Source organism: Nicotiana sylvestris, chromosome 3 (genome assembly GCF_000393655.2).
Source record: "Nicotiana sylvestris chromosome 3, ASM39365v2, whole genome shotgun sequence".
NCBI lineage: Eukaryota > Viridiplantae > Streptophyta > Magnoliopsida > Solanales > Solanaceae > Nicotiana > Nicotiana sylvestris.
Genome location: NC_091059.1, coordinates 903,194 through 929,888, shown reverse-complemented (window position 1 = coordinate 929,888; position 26,695 = coordinate 903,194). Strand labels below are relative to the sequence as shown.

The following is a 26,695-nucleotide window of genomic DNA, read 5'->3' as shown; positions in this document are numbered from 1 at the left end:
CATGGTCTGTCCTATGGCTAAGTAGAGAATATTAAAATTACTTACTAGTGAGCATAAATCTAGTTGTGCTTTCAAGTTAGTCCATGTAGATGTTTGGGGACCCTATAAGAGGGACATTTATGACAGAAAATAATATTTTGTTACTGTTGCAGATAACTACAGTAGATTTACCTAGTTATGTTTGATATAATAAAAATGTAAAGTTGTAGTTGTGTTGAAAAATTTCTTGGCTATGATAAAAACTCAGTTTGCAGCTGTTGAAAAAATGATTAGATCAAATAATGGGACAGAATTCTTCCATTCACAATGAAATGAGTTGTTTACTTCACATGAAATAATCCATCAAAGCATCTTCCCATACATACTACAACAAAATGGTGTGGTTGAAAGGAAATACATGCATATATTAGAAATGGGCACATCCTTGAAGATACAGAGCTTAGTTCCTATTACTTTTTGGGGAGAGTGTGTCAAGACTACAATGTATCTCATCAACAAATTGCCTATTACAATTCTTGATGGGAAGATACCTTATAAGCTGCTATATGTGGAAGCACCTAAACTGGAAAATGTAAGAGTGTTTGGTTGTTTGAGCTATGCTAGAAATTTTCTTAGGAATGACAAATTAGCTGCAAGAGCAAGGAGAGCAGTGTTGCTACGATATTCTGATACTCAGAAGGGCTACAAATTGTTTGACCTTGACACAAGGACATTCTTTATGAGTAGAGATGTCAGCTTCAGGGAAACCATTTTCCCTTTCAAAACTGGGAAATCATATGATGATGATCTGCTGTTTGTTTCCATAACAGATGCCATAGGGAAAGTCTTGCAACCTAAATTGCCAGATGCCACAAAACTCCCAATAGAAGCACACAATTCTAGCCCTAGTAATGGACAACTTGAACCTGTAGCTCCCACAAATCTTGCAGAGGTTGATGAAACTAGTGATAGCACACTGGAGGTTCAAGCTGAAACTGAAGAGGAAATTGCACCAATTCACGAACCAAGTATGGTAGATCAACCAATAGACAATAGTAAGGGAAAGAGAGTGAGTAGACCTCAAATTTGGCTCAAGGATGATGTAACTACAAGTAGACCCTCTGGGCAATGTTCATATCCAATATCTCACTATGTGGACTACAACAAATTGTCACTAGACTATCAGCACTATTTAGGATTATTCTCAGCCCAAATGGAACCAAATAATTTCACTGAGGCATCTCAAGACCACAACTAGATAACAACAATAAAAGAAGAGATAGTAGTTTTAGAACACAACCATACCTAGGAGCTGGTAGATCTACCAAAAGGCAAACAAGCCATTGGATCCAAATAGATATATGAGATAAAGCATAAGCCAAATGAGGATATAGACAAATACAAAGCAAGACTTGTAGCCAAGGGATACAAATGAAAGGAGGGCCCAGATTACCATGAAACATTCTCACCAGTGGCTAAAATGGTCACTGTAAGGACTATCATCACTGTAGCAGCATGTAAGAACTGGGGATTGCATCAAATGGATGTCAATAATACATTCTTGCAAGGGAATTTATTTGAATAAGTTTACATGGAAGTTCCTCAAGGTTTTCAATGACAGGGGGAATATAAAGTGTGTAAATTGATCAAATCCTTGTATGACTTAAAACAAGCTTCGAGACAATGGAATATAAAACTTACTGATGCACTCTTAGTAGCTGGCTACAAACAAAGTTCATATGATCATTCCTTATTCACCAAACAAGTAGGAGGAGAAATAGTTATCATCTTGGTGTATGTGGATGACCTTTTAATCACTGGAAGCTGCAAGGAATTGATACAGGAAGCAAGAACCACTCTGTATAACATTTTCAAGGTAAAAGATCTAGAAGAGTTGAGGCATTTTCTAGGAATTGAAGTAATGAGATCCAAAAATGGCATACTAATTAATTAAAGGAAGTATGCACTTGAGCTAATACCTGATCTAGGACTCAATGGCGCTAAGCAAGTAACCATACCATTGGAAGTCAATTTGAAGCTCACAACAGTGGATTATGATGAATGTTTTGGGATGTCAATGACCCTATACTTGAGGACATAACAGCCTATCAAAAGTTGATTGGGGGATTACAATACCTCACCATCACCAAGCCTGACATCAATTTTGGGGTGCAAGTACTAAGTCAGTTTATGCAAAGGCCAAAGACTTCACACTGGAATGTAGCATTGAGGCTGGTGAAGTACATAAAGAATGCACCAGGACAAGGACTGCTGCTGAAGAGAGATCATCAAGCCTAGTTGATAGTGTTTTGTGATTCAGACTGGGCAACATGCCCAAACAATAGAAGGTCAGTGACAAGGTACGCGGTAAAGTTGGGAGAATACTTGATTTCTTGGAAATCAAAGAAGCAATAGACAGTAAGCAAAAGCTCAGTAGAAGCTGAATACAGAAGCATGGGAGCAGCAATCTCAGAAGTAATTTCGCTAGAAGGATTATTAACAGAGTTAGGTATGTCAGTTTCCAGACCTGTGCAGGTCTTTTGTGACAACAAAGCAGCAATTCAGATTGCCTCTAACCCAATATATCATGAAAAAACCAAGCATATCGAGATAGATTGCCACTTCATTAGTGAGAAGATTAAAGAAATGCTGATACAAGTTCAACATGTTAGCACCAAAGATCGGTTGGCAGACATACTGACAAAAGGCTTGGGAACCGTGCAACATCAGCACTTATTGTCCAAGCTTGGAGTATTCAATGTATTTCATCATCCAACTTTAGGGGAAGTATTGAAAATATATTACAATTAGAGTTAGTTAGTCAGTTACAAGTAAAGTTAAAATACAATGCAAGGACACGTGACTAGTAGGTGTCAATCTAAGAAGCACTAACTACTCTATATAAAAGGAAGGTCTTCTTTCCTCTCTGAATAACAGAAACATTACACAAAAGTCTATCTATGATATTATACTGCTTCATTGCCTACAATGGCATCTTCTCATAGCTGATCTCTTACTTATTTGACTATATATATATATATATGTTGATGCTAACACCAAATGCGAGTAAATTTACCTATCTCGATACACACGTCACAGCACAATTCTTGACAGATTTGTTGTTTCAATTATTTCTATCACATGCCACATACGAATGTATGGGTTGATTCAAGCGGTTTTTGGGGCCCCTTGTCTTCCCAAATCATACAACTTATTTTATGCTTGAATTTAAAACATTTAAAGATCAAATTGTTATTTGTTCCCCTCGGCCCCTCCTCATTGAAAGACATTTACTTGTTTATTACTTCGATCGCAATAAAAACTGAAAGACACACAATCAATATTTACATCAAATTAAATAATATAATTGTAGCAACGACACTTTAAAGTGAGATTACATATCAATTGACGTTTTTGATTAAGTGGTAAAAATTTATATGCACGACACATATCTTGAATTTATTTGCTTGGTGTAAACATCATGCGCGAGTATTTTTTTTAAATTGGAAAAACTTATCTTGTATCGACCCTACTACATTACCAGCTTTCATTATCCTGTGCATGGTGCACAAGGCATCCGACAGGACCCGACAAAGGGTTGCACCCTTGAGAATGTGATATAGACAGTCTATCATAACACAAACATTAATGGCTATTTTCACGACTCGAACTCGTGACCTACAGGCCACACGGCGACAAAAGTTGGAGCATAAGTGGTTGAAAATCCGGAGTGTACATAAGGTTCCAATATTTTTTCAAACAACAAAAAAAAAAAACAAAGAAAAAAGAAGGACCATTCGCGTTAAAACAAAATGAAAAGCCTTTAGCAAGCGTTACTGACTGTTTCCACCGTTCGAACTCGTAATCTATAGGTTACACGGAGATAAATATTGGAGCATAAAACTTCATTTATAAACATATAAATTTTCTCAGTAAAGGTGATTAATAAAAGCCAAAGCATTGCTAGCAAGTTTAGTAACATAAGATATAGTACCACTAATCTTAGTCTTCACAACAGGATTCACTTTCCTATCAGATAAACCATCCAAACAAGAATTTGCATCACTTATAACAGCACTAGCATAAGTCTTAGCATTATCCCATTGAAATTCCTTATCTGTATCATTAAGATGATTCATTGCACCAAGTGTTTCCTTCAACTCATACACTGCATCTTTCAAATCAGTAATGCAGTCTTTAATGGCAGCAGCTTCATATTTTGTAATTCCTTTCTTTTTTCCTAGCTCAGATACCATATCAGAAGCGTTTTTCGCGCCGTCTATGGCTATGTCAAGGGCAGTGTCACACAGTTTTATGGTGTTAGTTTGGATAGAAGATGAATAAGGGATAAGTGTTTTTATGCAAATGGGAGGGTATGTTGAGATTAAGGTGCATTTGGATTCAATGAAGTTGGTGTAGTTTGAATTGGAGTTGGCTTGTGTGTGAGAGATTTTGAATAGAAGAACAAGAATTGGAAAGAGGGTCTTGATCAATTTTCTGGAATTAGAACTGCAACTCTCCATTATTACTATATTTGGAATTGAAATTAATTGGAGAATTAATTGAGACTTTTCAGTGTGTTGGGGTTTCAGAGGAGATGTAAATGAATATATATAGAGAGAGAGCTCAGCTCAATATCAGGTGGATTCTATCTTTTTTCTTTCTTTTGATAATAACGGTGGTACTCGGATGTATTTGTGTGCATTTTGACTATTTTATTTTGGGCGTTTGCTAACTTCCACCAATATATATATTGAGTCATTCTAACCACAGTCAAAGGCGAATACATGATTTAAACTTTATGAGTTGAGTTTGAAATCAATTTTTGTACTTATTTAGTGAATTTTCTAGTCCAAGTTACACTTGACACCCGTCCCTATAACTAGTGGTGAAAAAATGAATAAAAAAATAGTTATTCATTCATATTATCAACTAAAAAATGGATTGGATAATGAAAATTTTAAAAATAGGTCAAAATGATCATATTCAAGAAGCCATTGATAATATGAATATCCATATTATCCGCCTGTTAGCCCATTTTCTATCCATATTAAATATGGGATAGGCCAAATAATTTACTCATTTCTGCATTACCCGTTTTAATCCACTCATATCCGACCCAACATGCTCATTTGCCACACCTACCATCAAGGCTTAGACATAGGAAGACCACTTACCTTTTTAAATTTTTTATTAAAATTTGAACATTGGTATTTTATGATTTTCACTTATTTCATTGATAGCTGGGCCACACCCTTAAATAGTAGTGAATTCAATCTTATACCATAATTGATGATGCATGTATGAACATAGGTCGTCATTCAATAAAATAATTTGGAAGAATTACACAATAGATCACTCCATAAGGTGACCTTGTAGTATTTTAGCCCAGTTACAAGTTTGCAAATGTGTAGCCAAATATCAATAAACTCATATCCGATTTTTTTTTTCTTTTTTTTATTCTCCAGATCTTCCGGCGTGAAAGATCCTTGAGTTTCCATTCTCCTTTTTTCCTCAAGTTTATACATACCTATCCTATCTAAAAAAAAATGTAAAAACAGACGCGGGAAACGTAAAAGCTCTTCTTCTTCAATGCTAATCTTGTTAAATTTTAAATATGATTTTGCGAAAAATTTGGAGTGGGTATTGTTTGAACTTATTAAAAATAGGCTAAGTAGGTTGTATACAATGTTTGAAGTCATTTGATGGAGTTCTGGACTAGTTTTGAACAAGAATTGCAAGTGAAATCATATAAGAAGTTCATCAGAGATGTTTATACATTTTTATACAAAGACGTACATTATGTATATAGTTGTATAAAAGTATATAAATACGTGTAGAAGAAGAAGAATATGTGAGAAATTTACCAAATACATGTAAATAATGTATTATTGTGTATGAGAGTTGTTTATACACTATTATATACTATTTATACAATTTTATACATTATTATACAGATGAATCCTATCAATGGAGCTTCACATGTTCTTCTTCTTTCTTGGGGATCTTCTTAAATTTAACTCAAATCTAGCTTAAATCTACTCCAAATCATTTCAAATTTAAGTTTTGAACTCCTCTTGATGATTCCAATCAATTGGGACAACACTCAATCCAAACAACTAACAAATAAAAAATCGCAATTTCTAAAATCGAAGCTTTGAAACACCTTTAATGGTGACTTCTATTCTCCAAGTTTTTAATCAACCATTGGAATTGAATTATACGTGGAATGAGGATAAGACTGAGATCATGCCAATACCTTCTTTCTAGTTTGGTGATCCAACAACCTATCAAGTGAACCTCTTTAGTGCAAACACAGTTCTTTCCACTCCATTGAAGAAAATGATCTTAATATGACTCCAAAAAACTAATTCTTTTATGTATTATTTTTTCTTCTTCATCCAAATAGTGATTATCAGCTTTGAATCTAGAGGAGCGTTGATGGAGAATAACAATGATAGAGAAAGTTTGGGATGCAAAGTTGGGACACGAGGAGAAGAAGAAAAGAAAAAAGAAAAAAAAAATAAAAGGAGTGGGCTAATGGGTGAAAAATAATTTTCACATTATATACAACCTGGGCCATACTGGGTAAGGGCTTCAAACGTGAGTCATTTTTTGATGGGTTATTGAGCCAAGTGATAAGGAGTGTAATTCTCCCAAATATTTTTTTGGGCTTATGCTAATAGTAGGATATGTACTAAATGTGAGATTAAAATAGCACGGGCTAGCCAATTTTCGGACTGGTCATTCAAAAATAGCTAGCATTTGTCAAGTCATTGAAAAATAGCCACTATTTTGCTGCAACAGAGACCGCTCCAGCATAATATACTGGAATTCGGTGCACCTATGTATGAACTTCCAGCATATTATACTGGATCAGTATACTTTGTTGGCTCCAGTATAATATACTGGAGATTGGAGCACCGGTATATTATGCTGGACCGGTATATTATACTGGAACTCCAGTATATTAGACTGGAGTTTCAGTATAATATACTGGAGTTTCAGTACAATATACTGGAACTCCAGTATATTACGCTGGAGTATTTTTCCGAATTTTGAACAATGTTTTCGTTCAGATTTATTTTAAATGAAAAATGGCTAAATTTCGATAACTTTTAAAATTGTGACTATTTTTGAGTGACCACTTGTAAATCTGGCTATTTTTGAATATCTCCCAAATGTGAGTTGTGCATGACAGATATGAACAATATTTCTTGTTGTCATATAGGGCAGCAACCACATGCAGATTCAAGTCACATGAACTAAGTTTAATTATTGATTCATAATTTTACTAAGAAATTCATATATCAAGCAGTTAGATGGGAATATCATATATGCAATGCAACATTGAATCCTGGTCAAAAGAGGAAAGTGAATTCAAGTCATATATATTCCTTAATAATACATCCAACCCCAATGTCTGAAAATAAAATGGAACAGCTCTTGTAAAATCCTGTTATTTTTTATTTTTAGATCCTCTTATTTTTATTTTAAAGTTTGAGGGTTGGAAGATGGGGAATAGTCAACAGGGGAAGGACAGAGGACCCAACGGAAAACGCCTAGTTTTTGTATTTTATAGGCAAAATACATAAGTACCCACCTAATCTATGGCTCAAATCCTCTTTACACACTTTCTGAGGACATATATCATATTACACACGCAACCTTTCTAAAATTGTGCCTAATACACACTACTTTTGCCAGATGACACGCGCGTGTTTAACCAAAAAAATGAGCGCGTCAAACCAATGCATTGTCTGCCCAAGTCCTTATATAAGCACACGTGTCTAAATCTTATCTGTCCACTTATTTTTGTTAATTTAATAATTAAATGAAAAGAAAAAGATACTCAAGCCCTTCTTCCCCATTTGGAAACCTTATCATCCCGGAATCTGGCGATAACCGCAGCCTCCTCATCTCCTCCCTCTTGCATTTCCTTTAAGAAGATGTCAGTCATAATTCATAATACCGGCAACAACCTCAAGCAACAAGTCGAGAACTCCATTGCCAGTTCCACTGTCGAGAACTCTACTGCCAGTTCCAAGCAACAAGAAGATGTAACGACCTCAAGCGTGGGTGGAGCTATCAGATCTTTCGGCAAGCTGGTGTTCTTCGTTCAAATCTGGTCTCGTTTGGTTGAAAAAAGGCAAACAACGGCGACCTCCATTTTCCGGCCACTGTTACAGTGGCAAACCCATCGGTAACAATGGTGATTCCACAGCCAACAAAGCAAACAAAACCTAGAAACTACAAAAATGGTGGAAATTCATGTTAATATTTTGTTCTTGTGGGCATTTGTCATGGCTGTTGGAGTTTAGAGGAGGAGGTCAACGGGTATGGGGGGTCAGAAGAAGATGAGAAACGTGGGGGAGGGGGCTTTGTTTCTTTTTTGTTTGTTTTTTTTTTTGAAATATTATCAATTGATGTAAATTTAGTATCTTTTTTTTCTTGAGTTAGGACACGTGTCACGACCTTATTGGCGCGTGACCTCACACATATTTTGAAAAGTTGATCAAGAAAAAAGTGGTGTGTACTAGCTATACTTTAGAAAAGTTGCGTGTGTAATATGATATATATCCTCAGAAAGTGTGTAAAGGGGATTTGGGCCATAGGTTAGGTGGGTACTTATGTATTTTGCCTATTTTATACTATGGACATATAAATCTAAGTATTTTAAAGAATAATTGAACCATATTTATATTTTATTTTGGAAAATAATTACTTCGACCTTAAAAAACTAAAACTCTATCTCGATATATTTTAATAATCGAAAGAACATTTCACCTGCAATTTTCTTGTTCCCTTTCAAAATGTTTGGTTCTTTGGTTGCAAGATCAAATCCCCTTAACAACAGAAAAATGAAACAATATTTCAAATAGTATTGAAAAACTATTAACAACAAAAATGTAATTTCTGGTACTTTTATGTTAATGTCAAATATGCACTCATTATTTTGAAATTAAATTTTACAAATAGTTAAAGTTCACTAAAAAATGTCGATATTTCGATACGTTTATATATATATATATATATATATATATATATATATATATATATATATATATATATATATTTGTTGAGAAATTGAAATACTAATATTATTAATACCAATAAGCAGTAGCCATATTGCATTCTGTATCGATGCTACTTAGGACATTTTAGTTTCTAAGTTCAGCCAACTTGGTATATACATTGTCCGAAATTAACTTAACAAACATATTCCACCTTTGTCTTTTAGGAGCGACTGGTTGTGGAGGGCACGAGAAGAGGTAGAGGACGGCCTAAGAAGTATTGAGGAGAAGTGATCAGGCAAGATATGGCGAGGCTTCATATTTCCGAGGACATGACACTTGATAGGAAGTTATGGAGGTCGAGTATTACGGTTGTAGGCTAGGAGGTAGCTGAGTCTTGCGTTACCTTGTACGGTTGTGAGCCTAGTCTGGTAGGGTTTTGTCTGAAATAGCTAGGGGCGTTGCAGTGTCTTACTATTTTCTCTTTTCGGTGCATGACCTATTTACTAGCCATCATTTTTGTTTTGAGTTTTTTCTTCTGCATTTTATGTTCCTATTTTTCCTATGATCTCTGTGGTAAAACTAATATTCTCTCCTTTTTGTTTTTCTTATTATCTTGAACCGAGGGTCTTCCGGAAACAGCCTCTCTACTCCTTTGGGGTAGGGGTAAGGTCTACGTATATACTACCCTCCCCAGACCTCACTTGTGGGATTTTACTGGATCGTTGTTGTTGCCGACAAACTTTATATTTCGATATCCCTTACTTTTTTGCTTTGATTATGAAAAATCTAAAAAAGTTCAATTTGGGTGGGGTGGGGTGTTGTGTGAGTTAAAGCCCATGTGCTTGCCTTAAGAGCAAGGGCCACATGGACATTTTGCAGGGCTATTGCTGCATGCCTACAAGTCAATACCCTCTGGGGTGGCACATGATTGTATGGACTTTTGGGTGCTTCTAACGTGCCGTCCCAAAATACTAGTAGTTGAATATGGCATTTAGGCGATGTTTATGGAAATCATTCTCCTTAAATCAAGGTTAAAACAATCGTATGGCCACTCATTAAAGGTCTTTTACTATAACGCGATATGCAATTCCAGTTTCTTTTTTAGGTCCCACCCGATGTGAGGTGCGTGTTTTGGGGTTCTAATCCAATTATGCATGGAGGATCCTATCCATCTCATAGCAAATATTCATTTCTTAAAGCATGTAAATGCTTCCTTTACTGCAAAACAACTCAAACAAACACTTCTTTCTAAAATAAAATATATCGAGTTTGTAGATTTTAACTTTTACATTGATAATTGTATACGATCGAAATCGTATGCCTTCGATTTATAGACTCGAGGGTCCGTTCTAAGCCCAAGTCTGAGCGAGGTCGAGTTCGAAACCGGTAGACCATACTCGAGCTCGAAGACAGAGTGTAATGCTCGGAGATAGGAATTCGAGGAAAATCAAGGCCAAGTATGCCCGACCCCGAAATAGTACCGTTGTGAAGTTTTAGCAGAATGAGCTAGATTCCTGCCACATCCCCAAGATCATGGCGCAAATTCTGGAATAGGATTATACGATTCCGTACTAGGCGGTTTGACAGCTGTACCAAGAATATTCCTTACTGTAAATAAAAATATTCTTTATTTAGGGTTCCCCTATTATATAAATGAGACCTCAATCATTTGTAACATCATCTAATCATTGAGAAAAGAATATACTCCCTACCTTTTGCCTACTGTTTATCAGAATTGTCCTTTAGCTCTATTGTTCCTACTTTACTTTTCTTGCTTAGTTATTGTTTTGGACCCACTTCGAGGCCACTAAGCTCGAGGTTACTTTTACTGAGTAACATTGAGTTGATTCACTTATTTCGTTCATTTTTACTTCATATTTCTTGATTAGTAATTGGTATTGAACTAAATCATATATCTTTAAAACCACAAATCAAGTTTAATTGTTACTCATATTTTCGAGGTAAACAGTTTGGCGCCCATCATGGGGCTAAAGATAATAGTGATTATTTCTTTACTGATTCTCATTACACATATTGTTTTTACACTTTTTCTTGACAAGATTTTTTGATTCTCAGGCTGAAACATGCCTAGCACACAAAATGCACCTATTCATGACAACGAAGGTCTTGGAGAAAACAGCAGTATAGAGGTCGGTATACCACTAATAAACCCTGAGGAAGTGCCAAATATAGAGTCAGTTGATATCAGTTCGCATAATGCTTTAAACGCGGATTCAGGCACAGACCCCGGAGGGAATGCACGCAGGGAAGCCCGATCTGGTGGCCAAGGAGCACGAGGAATGGGAGATGGGGGCATCAACCTCCAAGTGATATTCGAGATGCTACAAGCTCTTCAGATCGCCATCGCTAATTTTTTCTGGTAGTTCCTCACTGTTTTGACTTTATACTTGAACTCAATCATGTTATATTTCATTGTTTTCGTACTCAGCCATGTTTACTCTGTTTTAACACTTACATGATCTTTTAAATGATATTTTTGGACTGAGAATCATGTTTTACTATTTCTCGAGTGGCTTGTGAGGATTTTGACTGAGTAAGGCCGAGGGCCTATGTTGTGAGGAAACATTTGATACTGATTATGAGGCCGAGGGCTTGAGATATGTACGCCACAAGGTGGCTTGATTGATATGAGGCCGAGGGCCTAGTGATGATGCCACGAGGTGGCTTGATATTGCGCTTGGGCCGTAAGGGCCCCCTCTAGGAGTCTGTACACACCTAGTGAGCGCGGGTACCCATTGTGATGTGAGATTGAGCCCGAGAAGCTGGTATTGTTCTGAGATATTGCCCGAGGGACGGAATTGTTGATATTGTGCCCGACGGGCGAACCTTTATGTGTTTACTTTTCATAATTGACTGTCAATTACCTGTTAAAGTGTTGAAAAAGGCTTTTCATGAGTTAAATTTGAGTTAAAGGATTTCTACCTATCTTTCACTGGTTTTTACTGTTTTTATGGTTTTACTGATTCATTATAGCATGCTTTTGTTCCTTACGTGACTTCCTGCTTTCAGTCTTTATTTATGATTATTACTCACTAAGTTGGAGTACTCACTTTACTCCCTGCACCCCTGTGTACTGATTCAGGCGTATCTGGTCCCACGCCCGAGTGCTGATCATTCTGGCTCAGGTGGATCCGAGGAGTCTCTAGGTAGCTGTTGGCATTCGCAGCCCGGAGCTCTTCCCTATCTTATTCCTTTATGTTCTTAGTTTTTGTATTAAACTCTGTAGTTATATATTTGGAGTATTCCGTTTTGTTAGATGCTCATGACTAGTGACGCCCCGGTATCGGGCTGTGTTTGGGTTGTATTCTGTATATTATACTATCATTTGCTTAAACTTTGGTTTATTTATCCATGTTTAGACTGTTTCTAAATGCTTAACTTTTAATAATTGGAAATGGGAAGTGTCGACTGGCCTTGTCTTCACAAGAGGCACCATCACGACCGGGTTTGGGGTTTAGGGTCGTGACATCGGCTATATTCCTGATTGGGAAGTCGTTGAGATTTCGATTACCAATATCAACCTTTGTAACAATATCCAAAAGGTGAGAGGGAATAATTTTTACTAATTTGTTGGTGTCCGAGGCTCCATCATAGATGAATTTCTTAACAAGATTCCTTCCCCTTGCCAAACATAGATCGTATGATCGATGCCACGGCTGGCCACGAGATCCTAACCTTTCTTGATACCTACTCCGGGTATAATTGATTCAGATGAACATGGTCGATCAGGAAAAGACTTCATTCATTACAAAATTTGGAACTTATTGTTATAACGTAATGCACATCGGGCTAAAGAAAGCAAGAGCTACATACCAACGCCTAGTTAACAAAATGTTCGAAGAGAAAATAGGTAAAACAATAGAAGTTTACATTGATGATATGTTGGTTAAGTCCCTGTGCACAGAGGACCATTTAGTTCATTTATAGGAAATATTTGTAATTTTGAGGAAACACAACATGAACCTTAACCCGAAAAAATGTGCATTCGAAGTTGGCTCGGATAAGTTCCTCGGCTTCATGGTATCAAATCGGGGTATCGAATCAACCCCGATAAGATCAAGGCTATCGAGGATATCACGATTGTGGATAGTGTGAAGGCCGTGCAAAGGCTAACAGGGCGAATAGCTTCCTTGGGTCGATTCATTTCAAGGTCATCGGATCGGAGTCACTAGTTCTTTTCCTTGCTCAAAAAGAAAAAGGATTTCGCATGGACCCCGGAATGTCAGCAAGCCTTAGAAGAATTGAAGCGATATCTATCGAGACCGCCTTTGCTCCACACCCCGAAGATAGATGAAAAACTTTACCTATACCTGGCAATGTCCGAAATAGAGTAAGTAGGGTACTAGTTCGAGAAGAGCAAGGTATGCAATTTCTTGTTTATTACGTAAGTCGAACTCTAGGAGATGCTGAAACTAGGTACCCTTACTTAGAAAAATTATAACTTGCATTGATAAGCGCATCTCGAAAATTAAAACCATATTTTCGATGTCATCCTATATGTGTATTAACCACTTTCCCTCTTCGAAATGTTTTGCATAAGCCTGAGCTATCGGGCCGATTGGCCAAATGGTCCGTCGAACTTAGCGGGTACAATATCGAATATCAACCCCGAATGACCATCAAGTCTCAATTCCTAGCTGACTTCATGGCCGATTTTACGTCGACCCTCGTACCCGAAGTGGAAAAAGAACTCCTACAAAGTTTGGGTACAACATCGGGGGTATAGACCCTCTTCACAGACGGTGCCTCGAATGTGAAGGGGTCCGGGCTTGGCATTGTCTTGAAGCCACCCACGGGTGATACCATTAGACAATCTATCAAAACTCCAATATTAACTAACAATGAGGCCGAGTATGAGGCCATGATTGCAGGTCTCGAGCTAGCTAAAAGCTTGGGAGCAGAAATCATCGAGGCCAAGTACGATTCTCTATTGGTGGTGAACCAAGTAAACAGAAGTTTCGAGGTTCGAGAAGATAGAAGGCAATGATACTTGGATAAGCTACAGGTAACTTTGCACTACTTCAAGGAGTGGACTCTGAATCATGTGCCTCAAAAACTAAATAGCGAGGTCGATGCACTTGCTAATCTGGGATCCTCGGTCGAAGAAGATGACATTGTCCTGGGGACTGTCGTCCAATTATCAAGGTCTATGGTTGAAGAGGGTCATGCCGAGATAAATTTAACAAGTTTAACTTGGGATTGGAGAAATAAGTATATCAACTATTTGAAGAGTGGAAAGCTCCCATCGGACCACAAGGAATCGAGGGCTCTACGAACCAAGGCTACTAGGTTTGCATTAGATGAAGATGGAACATTGTACCGAAGAAAATTCGATGGACCATTAGCGGTATGTTTGGGCCCGGGGACACCGATTATGTTTTTCGAGAAATCCACGAAGGCACTTATGGGAATCACTCCGGTGTTGAGTCTTTGGTTCGCAAAATCATCAGAGCAGGTTACTATTGGGATAGCATGGAAAAAGATACTAAAGAATTTGTCAAAAATGTGATAAGTGCCAACGATTTGCACCGATGATCCATCAGTCCAGAGAACAACTCCATTCGGTCCTATCCCCTTAGCCATTCATGAAATAAGGAATCGATATAGTCGGCCCTCTACTAACGACCCTAGGTAAAGCTAAATTTGTTTTGTTTATGACTGACTATTTTTCTAAATGGGTGGAAGCACAGGCCTTCGAGAAGGTCAGAGAAAAAGAAGTTATTGACTTCATATGGGACCACATCATATGCCGGTTTGGGATACCTGCCGAGATTGTGTGTGACAATGGAAAACAATTCATCGACAACAAGGTGACGGAGTTCCTCGGCGCACATAAAATAAAGAGGATATTATCGACACCATACCACCCAACTAAAAATGGACAGGCCGAGTCAATAAACAAAACCATCATTCAAAACCTAAAGAAAAGGTTAGATGATGCGAAGGGGAAATGGAGAGAAGTTCTACCCGAGGTCCTTTGGGCATATCGAACAACATCGAAGTCTAGCACGGGGGCCACCCCATTTTCATTAGTATATGGCTCTGAGGCCCTCATCCCAATCGAGGTCGGAGAACCTAGTGCCCAGTTTTGACATGCATTGGAGGAGACAAATCACGAGGCCATGAATGCTAGCCTCGAGCTACTAGACGAAAAATAAGAAGAAGCGCTTGTTCGGATGGCCGCATAGAAGCAAAGGATTGAAAGATACTACAATAGATGAACCAACCTTTGACATTTTGGAATCGGGGACTTAGTTTTACGAAAGGTCACCCTCAATACTCGAGACCAAAATGAAGGGAAACTAGGCCCGAATTAGGAAGGACCGTACCGAGTCCTCGAAGTTGTCGGTAAAGGATCTTACAAACTTAGCACAATGGAAGGTGAACAACTTCCAAACAATTGGAACATATCATTACTCAAATGATACTACTGCTAAGGTATGGCTTTATCCTTTTGTCCATTTGAATTTAAAACTAACTTATTATAGATTTTTGATCGAAGCTATCAAAGGCATGCGATTTCGAAGGCGCCCTCTTTACATGAAGGCCTTAGGTTTTAAAGCATGCGTTGCACTCTTTTTCCCTTAGATCGGATTTTATCCCAAATGGGTTTTACCAGCAAGATTTTTAACGAGGCAACAATTTTGTGCTACCTAAGGAAAACCCAACAGTATCTAAGGCTTCTTTTCAATCAACCTTGAATACTGGGGGGCATCACCCTCGGAGGTTATATTTTTTGAGGAAAATACTCCACGCCTAAGAGGGCCTCGATAGGAGAACTTTGTAATGGGACAAATGGTCATATGAACCGTGTCCATATAGAATAGTCGAGAGCCCCGACAGTAAAACATGTACTCATGTATCAATTGCTTGAAGAAGCATACTGTTTATGCCAAAAACACTTTGTGTTTCAAAGAAGTTTACTATTATACGAGCTCTACACTTATAATCCTACGGGAAACGACTCAAGAGCCAAAATGCAAAAGCACCCCGAATACTCGGGGGCTGTTATCGACAGTCAACACATCCGAATCATCGAAAACTTGGAGTCATAAGATCTCAAAGAGGCGTCCCCTCGAAAAAAGGACAAGGCCAATATACTCGGGGACTAACCTTTCGGACAAGTTCGAAAAGTTATTGGGAAACAAGTCCAAGTGGCATACCTAAAGGCTACGACCATGTTAAAGATTACGGTCATATAAAAAGGCTACGGCCGAAATAATGCGGCTCAGAGATGTCCGACCTCCGCTATAAATTAAAGGCCTTCAAACACTTTGAAAAAATTGGTTAAATCAGGCTATCCTCAGCAAAAGCAAAATATAAAGGGCTTCGATAAATTCAACCCTCGAATAATTTAAAGGTTTCGATAAACATCAGCCCTTGGAAAAACCTCAAGAGGTATTCGATTATATTAACATAAACTAATTACTAATAAGGTTTCGATACATCGAACCTTCGAAAAAATCCAAACGGGTACAAAAAACACATGCTAAGGCACACAAAAAAGTTCACTAAGTCTTTTAGCCGAAAAGAGGAAACAATTATAGCCAATATAGAGGCCGAATCAGCCCAACTCAAAGCCTAAGGGCCAATTTTAAAAAAAGAGTCTAAGGGCCGATATATAAGAGCCTAAGGGCCAGCTTAAAAGAGCTTAAGGGCCAAAAACATATAAGAGTTTGAGACCTTGTTCTCACTCAACTCGGACCCAAGAGTCCCATTGTTCCTAGCTCGCATAAAATTGATTTAAGCTTAGCTCAAGGATTATCTAAAACCTTAAGGGGTATTATATTGATTAATAAAAACCTAAGGGTTTATTATGTTCTGAGTCCAAACCAATGCTCGGACTGATTATTTAAGTTACACAATTAAATTTTTTCACAAATAAAGACAAAATGAGATTCAACATAAAGCCAAAACTAAAATAAAAAGGTCCTTTTAAATTTCCAAAGAGATGCTTGCAAAAAATATTTACAATACCCATGAGGGGTCCTTACACAAAAATAAAATAAAGAAACCTAAAACTACTCCGGGGCCGCATCTTCGGCAGCTACGTCTCCGGGAGTCGTGCCTTCGAGAGCCTCATCTTCGGGGTCTTCTTCTTTGTCTCCCCGACTATCAGAGCCACTGGATTAATCCTCATCAATAGAAAGCAAAGCGACAGCCTCTTCTTCCAAAGCCTTTGCCTTTTCAATATCAGCCGAGAAGTCGAAGCCGCGAGCATGCACCTCTTCGAAGGTGTCTCTCCGGGACTGTCGCCCAGCGTGGTCGAGTGCACATGATAACTTGAATTCAGCCGCAACAGAGATCTCTCTTGCCCAGGTGTTAGCTGCTTCGGCGTAGGCTCGGTACGAAGATGTAATTACCTCAGCGTCAGATTTGGCCTTGGTCAGCTCAACAACGGATTTAGTTTTAAGCTCCTCGATTTCATGGCCTCGAGCTAGGCTCTCCTCCTTCACACTTTGAAACTGGCATTCGAGTAAAGCCAGCTGCTCTCGAAGAGTTTCTTTCTCAAAGGCAAGACTGTCCATGCCTTGCCTCCACCCTAGGATCTCAGCCTCCTTCACCTCAAGCTCCTCCCGAAACTGCTCCACCAACTCGCCCTTCTGCTGAAACTGCGAAATTGAAGTATTAGTCATCAAAACAAACAAGTACACAGCAGACCCTCAAAGGTTATATTACTTTTTCAACGAGCTCGGTCGGTTCTTGACAAACCTTCGTCAATTTAACTCAGAGATCGCTGATCTCCCCCTCTTTCTTAACATAGAGGATTTTAAGACGGTCCCTCTCTTCCGAGATCTTCTTAAGCTCAGCCTCATATCGAGCAAGCTCAGATCGAGACTTGGAGAATGCTTTCTTATGAAGCACGATGGCCTTCACAAAAAGGGATAGGTTAGATTCAGAACAACAAAGATAAAGTACAAATGTGATTTCAAAGGACAAATACTTACTTGTTTGAAGAGCCACCGAGCCTCATCGAAAATGAAAGAAGCATCGGGGTCAGGGCCATCCTCGATCCCAGAAAGACATTCCCGAAAGATATCATGCCCTTCGTGACTCGTCCCCATATTGGGAGTTCCCATGTTCCGAGCATCTCGGATGTTCCCCTCAAAGAACTTAGGGACAAGCGGCGAATCATCCACATTAATTACCCCAAGTGATCCACTCGGGGCGTTCTCTTCTATTTGAAGGGGCTCGGTATCGAGCCCCTCGGTCTCACCCTCCAAATGACCTCCAAAACGAGGTGCTCTTTTGTTGCCCGATGGCTCGGGGACTTTGCTTGAGCTCCCCTCGGAGATTTTTTCGGTTCTAGAATGAACTGAATCTACCACCACCGGTTCGATAGACTTCAAAGCACCATTGCTTCCTCTTTTACGAGCTACCAACAGGCAGTCGGCTTCTTCTTCTTCTTCCTGGTCCCAGAGGCGTTGGGCCGTCTCTAGAGATAAGGCCATAGTATCGGCCTTAGTCTTACAAACCGTGATCTTCTTCGGTTTCGGGGTATTTATAGACAACCCCCTCTTTCTCTTCTTTTCTTTGGGAGGCTTTGGGATCTCTTCTTCACCAGGTGGAGGTAGTCGCATTTCGACAGCGTCTCCAAGGCCTGCATAAAGAAAAAGTAAATATTTCATTGAGAAACACAAGTAAATAAATAAGAGAACTCATCGTGGTTTTTGCCTCCCATCAGTCGTTGGCTAAATCGTGCCAGTAGGGCTCCGCATAAGAAGAAGTAAAGGCCAGTTTGCGGACCCAACCTTCGAGGTCCGAGACCGCTCCAGGAAAACAAGCGACAACTGCACCATTGGAAATGGCTTATATTGAGAAAAAGATAAAATCATATAAAGAGGGAAGAAGGGTATAAAGTTACTATGTATTTACGTTTCATGTTCCATTCCTCGAGGAATGATATCCTCTCAGCAGGAATCAGGTCAGAGGTCCTAACTCGGACAAACCAACTCATCCATCCTCGGTCTTTGTCCTCATCGATGCTGGAGAAAAGAGATTTTGAGGATCGACGTTGCAGTTTTATGAAGCCACCTCAGTAAAGTCGAGGACTCTACAGCTTGATCAGATGGTCGATGGTGAATGGCATCCCCCGGACCTAGCTCGAGAAGAATCTGATCAAATGAACAATTCGCCAGAAAGAAGGGTAGATCTGTCCAAGCGTCACTTGGTATCGTTGGCCGAAGTCGAGAATAACTGGATCTATAGGACCCAAAGCTGGATTTGCGGGGCCCAGCATACATAAGTAGGTGTACACACTTAAGTACCTCGCTTTATGGGTAGTAATGTCCTCTTTTGAGGAAGGAATCACCACATCTTTATCATCCCAGTTGCAATCCTTCTTTACCTGCTCAAACTCATCCTTGGTTATCAAACAGATGTATCGAGACATGGGCTCACATCGGCCGAGTGTCGATAGAAGTTTTTCAATTTTGAAATCGAATGTTATTTCACACGGCAGGGGAATGCACTCATCGATGTGAGGTGGCACTACTGGTTTACTTCTGGATGGCCGAGATGACGAAGAGGATTTTTCTTATTGGGGAACTGTATTGGATGTTTTAGCCATTGTGATTCAAGTAAAGAAGAGAAGGTTGATGATGGGGTAAAGAACAAGTTGAGAGAAGAGTGGTCTCAGAGAAGTTGAAGGAGCTAACAAGATTTGGGAATGAATTGAGAAGTAAAGTTTGCAAAATTGAGAAGTTGGCTTATTTATAGAAGTCACTTAAACGTATTGGGAAAGCCAAAAGGGCGTCCGTCATCCACCTCTAATTAATGACCTAGGAAGTTGTGCAGACACGACCTTTAAATCACTTCAGACGCTGACATCACGAGATTGCATCATGATCTAGACATCAAAGAGATCCAGATTCAAGTCGTTTCTTATCATCTTATTCTAAGAAACGCGGGGACTATCTGTATGCGGTCGAAATCGTATGCCTCTTATTTATAGGCTCGAGGGTCCGTTCTAAGTACAAGTTCGTGCGAGGTCGAGGTCGAGACCGTTGGACCATACTCGAGCTCGAAGACAGAGTGCAATGCTCAGAGATAGGAGTTCGAGGAAAATCAAGGCCAAGTATGCCCGACCTCGAAATAGTACCGTTGTGGATTTGTAGCAGAATGAGCTAGATTCCTGCCACGTCCCCAAGATCATGGCGCAAATCTCGAAATAGGATTGTACAATTCTGTACTAGGTGGTTAGACAGTTGTACCAAGAATATTCCTTACTGTAAATAGAAATATTTCTTATTTAGGGTTCCCCTATTATATAAAGGGGACTCCAATCATTTGTAACATCATCTAATCATTGAGAAAAGAATATACTCCTTACTTATTGCCTACTGTTCATCAAAATTGCCCTTTAGATCTATTGTTCTTACTTTACTTTTCTTGCTTAGTTATTGCTTTAGACCCACCTCGAGGCCACTAAGCTCGAGGCCACTTCTGTTGAGTAACATTGGTTTGATTCACTTAATTCTTTTATTTCTACTTCATATTTCTTGATTAATAATTGGTATTGAACTAAATCACATATTTTTAAAACCACAAATTAAGTATAATAGTTACTCGTATTTTCGAGGTAAACAATAATTTAGATGCCTGGTTTAAGCATTAAAGCAAGTATAGAGACGAATTTAGGAATTGATGGTTATGGGTGCCATTATATTGAACATAAACCTACCACTAGACAGGGAGGTTGACATGAATTAAGGTGTACATTTGGCTGATTCAGTTAGTTTTGAATTAGTTCGGTTCGGTTCGATCTATTTTTCAATTAATCCGGTTCATTTTACAAGTTTTTTGGTACATAATACACGTGATAACCAAACTAAAAATGTCTGATCCTTTCAAGGAAAAAATAACATTAACTCAATAAAAAAATTAAAATATACTGAAATTTTAAAATTTGAGATCTACAAAAGAAAAATAGAAGCATATATACTTTTATAATTCAAATAACTAATAAAAACAGAAATGTATAGAGAGAGAAAATACAAATAAGAAATTAAGAGAAAGAGAAGAAAATATATCAAAAGAAAAATGATTTATAGCATATTGAAATTTCAAAGTTCGAGCTCTAGAAAAGGAAAACAGAAGCAAATTGTCACGACCCAAAATTCAACATGTCGTGATGGCGCCTATCATGATACTAGGAAAGCCAACACCTCACACACACCAACATTTTCAAATCCCAAATATATGGAATTAAATTTAATTAAGTAGAATCTGGTAAAACTGGATATAACATCGTAACTCAGTACAAAGTTCTCCCTAAAGATCGGGGTGTCACGGAGTACATGAGCATCTACATAACGACACGGTCTAACCAATAAAATACTATCTAGAAAAGTGGAACAGTACAAACAAGACTAAAAGATATAGGAGGAGAGTCAAGGTCTGTGAATGCCAAGATAGTTACCTCGATAATCTCCAAACTGATGAAATGTCAAGAATCAGCAATCGCCGTGCCCGAAAATATGTGGATATGCACACAAAGTGTAGGGTGTAGCGTGAGTACAACCAACTCAATAAGTAACAAGTCTAACCTGTGGTCTGAAAGCATTGATGAGCTCCAACAATATAGTAAAAATACAGAGTTTAACAATGTAGAAAGGTAGACATGCTTCTTGGTTCAACAACTAAGTTCAGCACAGGTAAAATAGGCCAAGTGTGACTGATAAGAAGAGTATAACATCTGTATATCTACATGAAAAGGTGAATATTGTATATGATGCAACATAGTGAAATCCCAAGTACTCACACTCTTATAGCACTCAGTTTGTCGTCTTAATTCTCGCTCGCCGTGCTCAGTCACTCAACACTGTATGATACATGTTGCGGCGTGCAACCCGATATACACACACACACACACACACACACACACACACACACACACACACACACACATATATATATATATATATATATATATCACTCACAACACAGCACTCAAGCCCCAACTCAGTCATTAAACACTCTAGTCTCTCGGGCTCACGACACTCATGCTAAACAACCCTAGTCAATGATACGAGATGTGACAATATACAATAACAAAGATTGAGTACCGGCAATTGGAATTAAATAGATAATTCAATAGCAAAGAACGACCATTGTGGGTTCCAATAGTACCGGCATATAGCCTAAACATGATTTCTAACATAAATCATAGCTCAAATGTGCCTCAACACATAGGGTACAACAAAAATAGTTTAGATAAAATAGCAACACAGTTCTAGGGAATTGACTAAATCACAATTTCAATGGTGCACGTCCCCACTCCCGTAACCTAGCATGCGCGTCACCTAAACATAAATCATATAGCACGAAATTCGGAGTGGCATACCCTCAGAACCAAGCTTAGAAGTGTTACTTACCTCAAACTATTTAAATCTCTACTCCAACACACCTTTGCCTCACGAAACAGCCTCGCAATGCCTCGAATATAACCACAACCAATTTGATATGATCTACATGAGCTAAAGGAATCAACTCCATATGAAATTACTAAACTCTTAATCAAAAGTCAAAAAGTCAACTCAAAAGCCGACCCTCGGTCCCATGTCTCGAAATACGATAAAAGTCACAAAATCTTAACACCCATTCAACCACGAGCGCACCCATAACAAAATTACTCAAATCCGATACCAAAATCTCGATCAAATCCCCAAAAGTCGGCCTAAGAACTTTCCTCCATTTCCCCCCAATTTTCAACCCAAATCACTAATTAAATGATGAAATCAAAGGCATAAACATGGAATTTAACCAAAACTAAGTAAGAATCACTTACCTCAATCACTCCCTAGAAAATCTCCCCAAGAATCCCCTCCAACTGAGCTCCCAAGATCAAATTTGTGATATGAACTCAAACCCTCATTTTGAAATATTTAAGTTTCTGCCCAGGCGTCCTTCATCGTGATCGCGGAAAACCCTCGCCATTGTGAAGCACAACTATGCTACACCATGAATTAACCTTAAGCAAACGCAGAGTCCTACACGCGAACGCGATGCTTTGATTTGGCCCTCAGACTTATGCGATCGCACCACACCCCACGCTCGCATAAAGCAACGTGCATGCCCCAACTCCTGCCTCTTTTCCTCTTTGTGAACACGGCTATGCCCACACGTTCGTGATATTCTGCTTGGCTAATCTATGCGATCACATACCCCAGCTCATGAACGCATAGAGTAAAATCCCAGCTGCCCCAAACAAGCCTTCGCAATCGCGTACCTACCCATGCGATCGCATAGAAGGAAACCAGAACTGGACACCAGAAATTCTTTAGCAGTCTTCCAAGTCCAAAATTGATCTGTTAACCATCCAAAACTCACTTGAGGCCCCCGGGACTTCAACCAAACATACCAATAAGTCCCAAAACATCATACGAACTTAGTCGAGCCTTCATATCACATCAAACAACGCTAAATCACGAATCGCACATCGATTCAAGCCTAATGAACTTATAAACTTCCAACTTCTACATTCGATGCTGAAACCTTTCAAACCACGTACGATTGACCTCAAATTTTGCACACAAGTCACGAATGACACAACGGACCTACTCCAACTCCCAGAAACCCAATCCGAGCCTGGTAACCACAAAGTCCACTCTCGGTCAAACTTCTAAATTTCCAACTTTTGCCATTTCAAGCCTAAATCAACCACGGACCTCCAAATGACTATCCGAACACGCTCCTAAGTCCAAAATCACCCCAACAGAGCTAACAGAACCATCAAAACTTCATTCCGGAGTCGTTTACACATAATTCAACATACAGTCAACCTTTTCAACTTAAGTTTCTAACCTTAAGACTAAGTGTCTCAACTTATTCTGAAACCTCTCCGGACCCGAACCAACTAGCCTAGAAATTCACATAGTAATTAATAAGCATAAAAATGAGCAGTAAATGGGGAAAAGATGCTACAACTCTCAAAACAATTGGCCCGGTCGTTACATCCTCCTCTTCTTAAACAAACGTTCGTCCTCGAACGGGTCTAAGAATGTACCTGGAGTCTCAAATAGGCATGGATATCTGCTCCACATCTCCCGCTCGGTCTCCCAAGTAGCTTCCTCTACTGGCTAACCTCTCCACTACACCTTCACTGAAGTTGTATCCTTTGACCTCAACTTTCGAATCTACCGACCCAAAATGGCCACCGGCTCCACATCATAAGTCAAATCACCTTCCAATTAAACCGTGCCAAATTCCAAAACATGAGACAGATTGCCAACATACTTCCAGAGCGTAGATACATGAATACCGGATGAACACTCGACAGACTAGGTGATAAGGCAAGCTTGTAAGCCACCTCTCCAATCCTCTAAAGCACCTCAAACGGCCCAATATACCGAGGGCTCAACTTGCCCTTCTTCCCAAACTCCATAACACCCTTCATGGGTGAAACCTTAAGTAGTACCTTCTCCCCAACCATGTAAGCAACATCACAAACCTTCTGATTGGTGTAACTCCTCTGTCTAGACTGCGTCGTGCGAAACCGATACTGAATCAATTTAACCTTGTCCAAAGCATCCTGAACCAAGTCAGTACCCAATAGTCTAGCCTTACCCGACTCAACCATCCTACTGGAGACCAAAACTATCTCCCATACAAAGCCTCAAAAGGATCCGTCTAACTGCTCAATTGATAACTGTTGTTGTAGGCAAACTCTGTGAGCGGCAGAAACTGATCCCAAGATGATGGACACTAGCACACCATAAAGGCGAACAATCTTGCAAATGCAAATGTCAGCCAATCGCTCCAAAGAATAAGCAGTCCCAACTGGAATGAAGTGCACGGACTTGGTCAATCGATCCACAATCACCCAAATAGCATCAAACTTCCTCGAAGTCTGAGGGAGCCCAACTACAAAATCCATGGTGATACACTCCTATTTTCACTCTGGAATCTCAAGCCTCTGGAGCAATCCACCCCGCCTCTGATGCTCATACTTCACCTATTGATAGTTTAGGCACCGAGCTACAAACCCCACTATATCCTTCTTCATCCTCCTCCACCAATATTGATGCGTCAAGTCTTGGTACATCTTCGCGGCACCTGGATGAATGGAGTACCGCGAACTGTGAGCCTCCTCAAGAATCAACTCACGTAACCTATCTATATTAGGCACACAAATTCGGCCCTTCATCCTCAACACACCATCATCCCCAATAGTAACATCTTTGGCATTACCATGTTGAACTGTGTCCTTAAGGACACGCAAATGGGGATGATTATACTAGCGCTCTCTGATATGTTCAAATAAGGAAGACCGAGAAACCACACAAGCTAGGACCCGATCGGGCTCCGAAACATCTAACCTCACGAACTAGTTGGTCAAGGCCTGAACATCAACTGCAAGTGGCCTCTCCCCAACAAGAATGAATGCAAGGCTACCCATACTCATCGCATTTCTACTCAAGGCATAGGCCACCACATTGGCCTTCCCGGGATGATACAGAATAGTAATATCATAGTCCTTTAGCATATCCAACCATCCCCGCTTCCTCAAATTTAGATCCTTTTGTTTGAATAAGTGATGGAGACTCCGATGATCCGTAAATACCTCATAATACACACCATAGAGATAATGCCTCCAAATCTTCAATGCATAAACAATGGAAGCCAACTCCAAATCATGAACATGGTAGTTCTTCTCATGAGGCTTCAACTGACGTAAAGCATAAGGGATCACTCTACCCTCCTGCATCAAGACACTCCCAATGCCAATCCGAGAAGCATCATAATATACTGTATAAGAGCCTGAAGCTAAAGGCAAAACTAGAACTGGAGCTATGGTCAAGGCAGTCTTGAGCTTCTGAAAGCTCCTCACACTCACCTGACCACCTAAAAGTAGCACCCTTCTGAGTCAATTTGGTCAAAGGTGATGCAATAGACGAGAAACCCTCCACAAAGCAACAATAATAATCGGCCAAGCCGAGAAAGATCCGATTCTCAGTAGCTAAGGATGGCCTAAGCCAACTTTAAACCGCCTCTATCTTCTTTGGATCCACCTTAATCCCCTTATTGGACACTACGTGCCCCAAGAATTCCACCGAACTAAGCCAAAACTCACACTTGGAGAACTTGGGATAAAGCTTCTCCTCCCTCAGCCACTGTAATACAATCCTCAAATGCTGGGCGTGCTCTTCCTAGCTACGGGAGTACACCAAGATATCATCAATGAATACTATGACAAACGAGTCGAGATATTGCTGAAATACACTGTTCATCAAGTGCATGAATGTTGCTGGAGTGTTGGTCAGCCCAAAAGACATTACAAGGAACTTATAATGACCATAATAGGTCCTGAATGTTGTCTTTAGAATATCCGAGTCCCGAATATTCAACTGGTGATACCCAGACCTCAAATCAATCTTAGAGAATACCCTCGCTCCTTGAAGCTAGTAGAATAGATTGTCAATGCGCGGCAAAGGATACTTGTTCTTGATTGTAACTTTATTCAATTGCCTATGGTCGATGCACATCCGTATTGTACTATCCTTCTTCTTCACAAATAGAACTGGTACATACTAGGCCTAATAAATCCCTTATCAAGAAGTTCATGAAGTTGCTATTTCAATTCCTTCAACTCAGCTGGTTCCATACGATACGGAGGGATAGAAATGGGCTGAGTGCCCGACACCAAGTCAATATCCCTGTCGGGCGGTATGTCTGGC

The 26,695-nt window shown here is 39.4% G+C and overlaps 2 protein-coding genes across 2 annotated transcripts; one reads left to right on the top strand and one right to left on the bottom strand.

Annotated features, from left to right (window-relative positions):
- The first annotated feature begins 412 nt into the window (after positions 1–412).
- LOC138886825 (uncharacterized) lies at positions 413–1,933 on the top strand. Its single transcript, XM_070168518.1, has 2 exons — positions 413–1,048; positions 1,601–1,933. Exons 1-2 carry the CDS (start codon positions 413–415, stop codon positions 1,931–1,933), a joined length of 969 nt encoding a protein of 322 aa, XP_070024619.1.
- Positions 1,934–3,908: 1,975 nt separating this feature from the next.
- LOC104241074 (pectinesterase inhibitor 4-like) lies at positions 3,909–4,502 on the bottom strand. Its single transcript, XM_009795988.2, has one exon. The coding sequence runs from the start codon at positions 4,500–4,502 to the stop codon at positions 3,909–3,911; it is 594 nt and encodes a 197-aa protein (XP_009794290.1).
- Between the last annotated feature and the right edge of the window lie 22,193 nt (positions 4,503–26,695).

Bases quoted from the DNA above. Each gene is read 5' to 3' on its own strand.
- LOC138886825 (XM_070168518.1), top strand. From the start codon at position 413: ATGGGCACATCCTTGAAGATACAGAGCTTAGTTCCTATTACTTTTTGG. The intron at 1,049-1,600 runs GTGAGTAGACCT...TTTCAATGACAG, and splicing joins ACAATAGTAAGGGAAAGAGA to GGGGAATATAAAGTGTGTAA.
- LOC104241074 (XM_009795988.2), bottom strand. From the start codon at position 4,502: ATGGAGAGTTGCAGTTCTAATTCCAGAAAATTGATCAAGACCCTCTTT.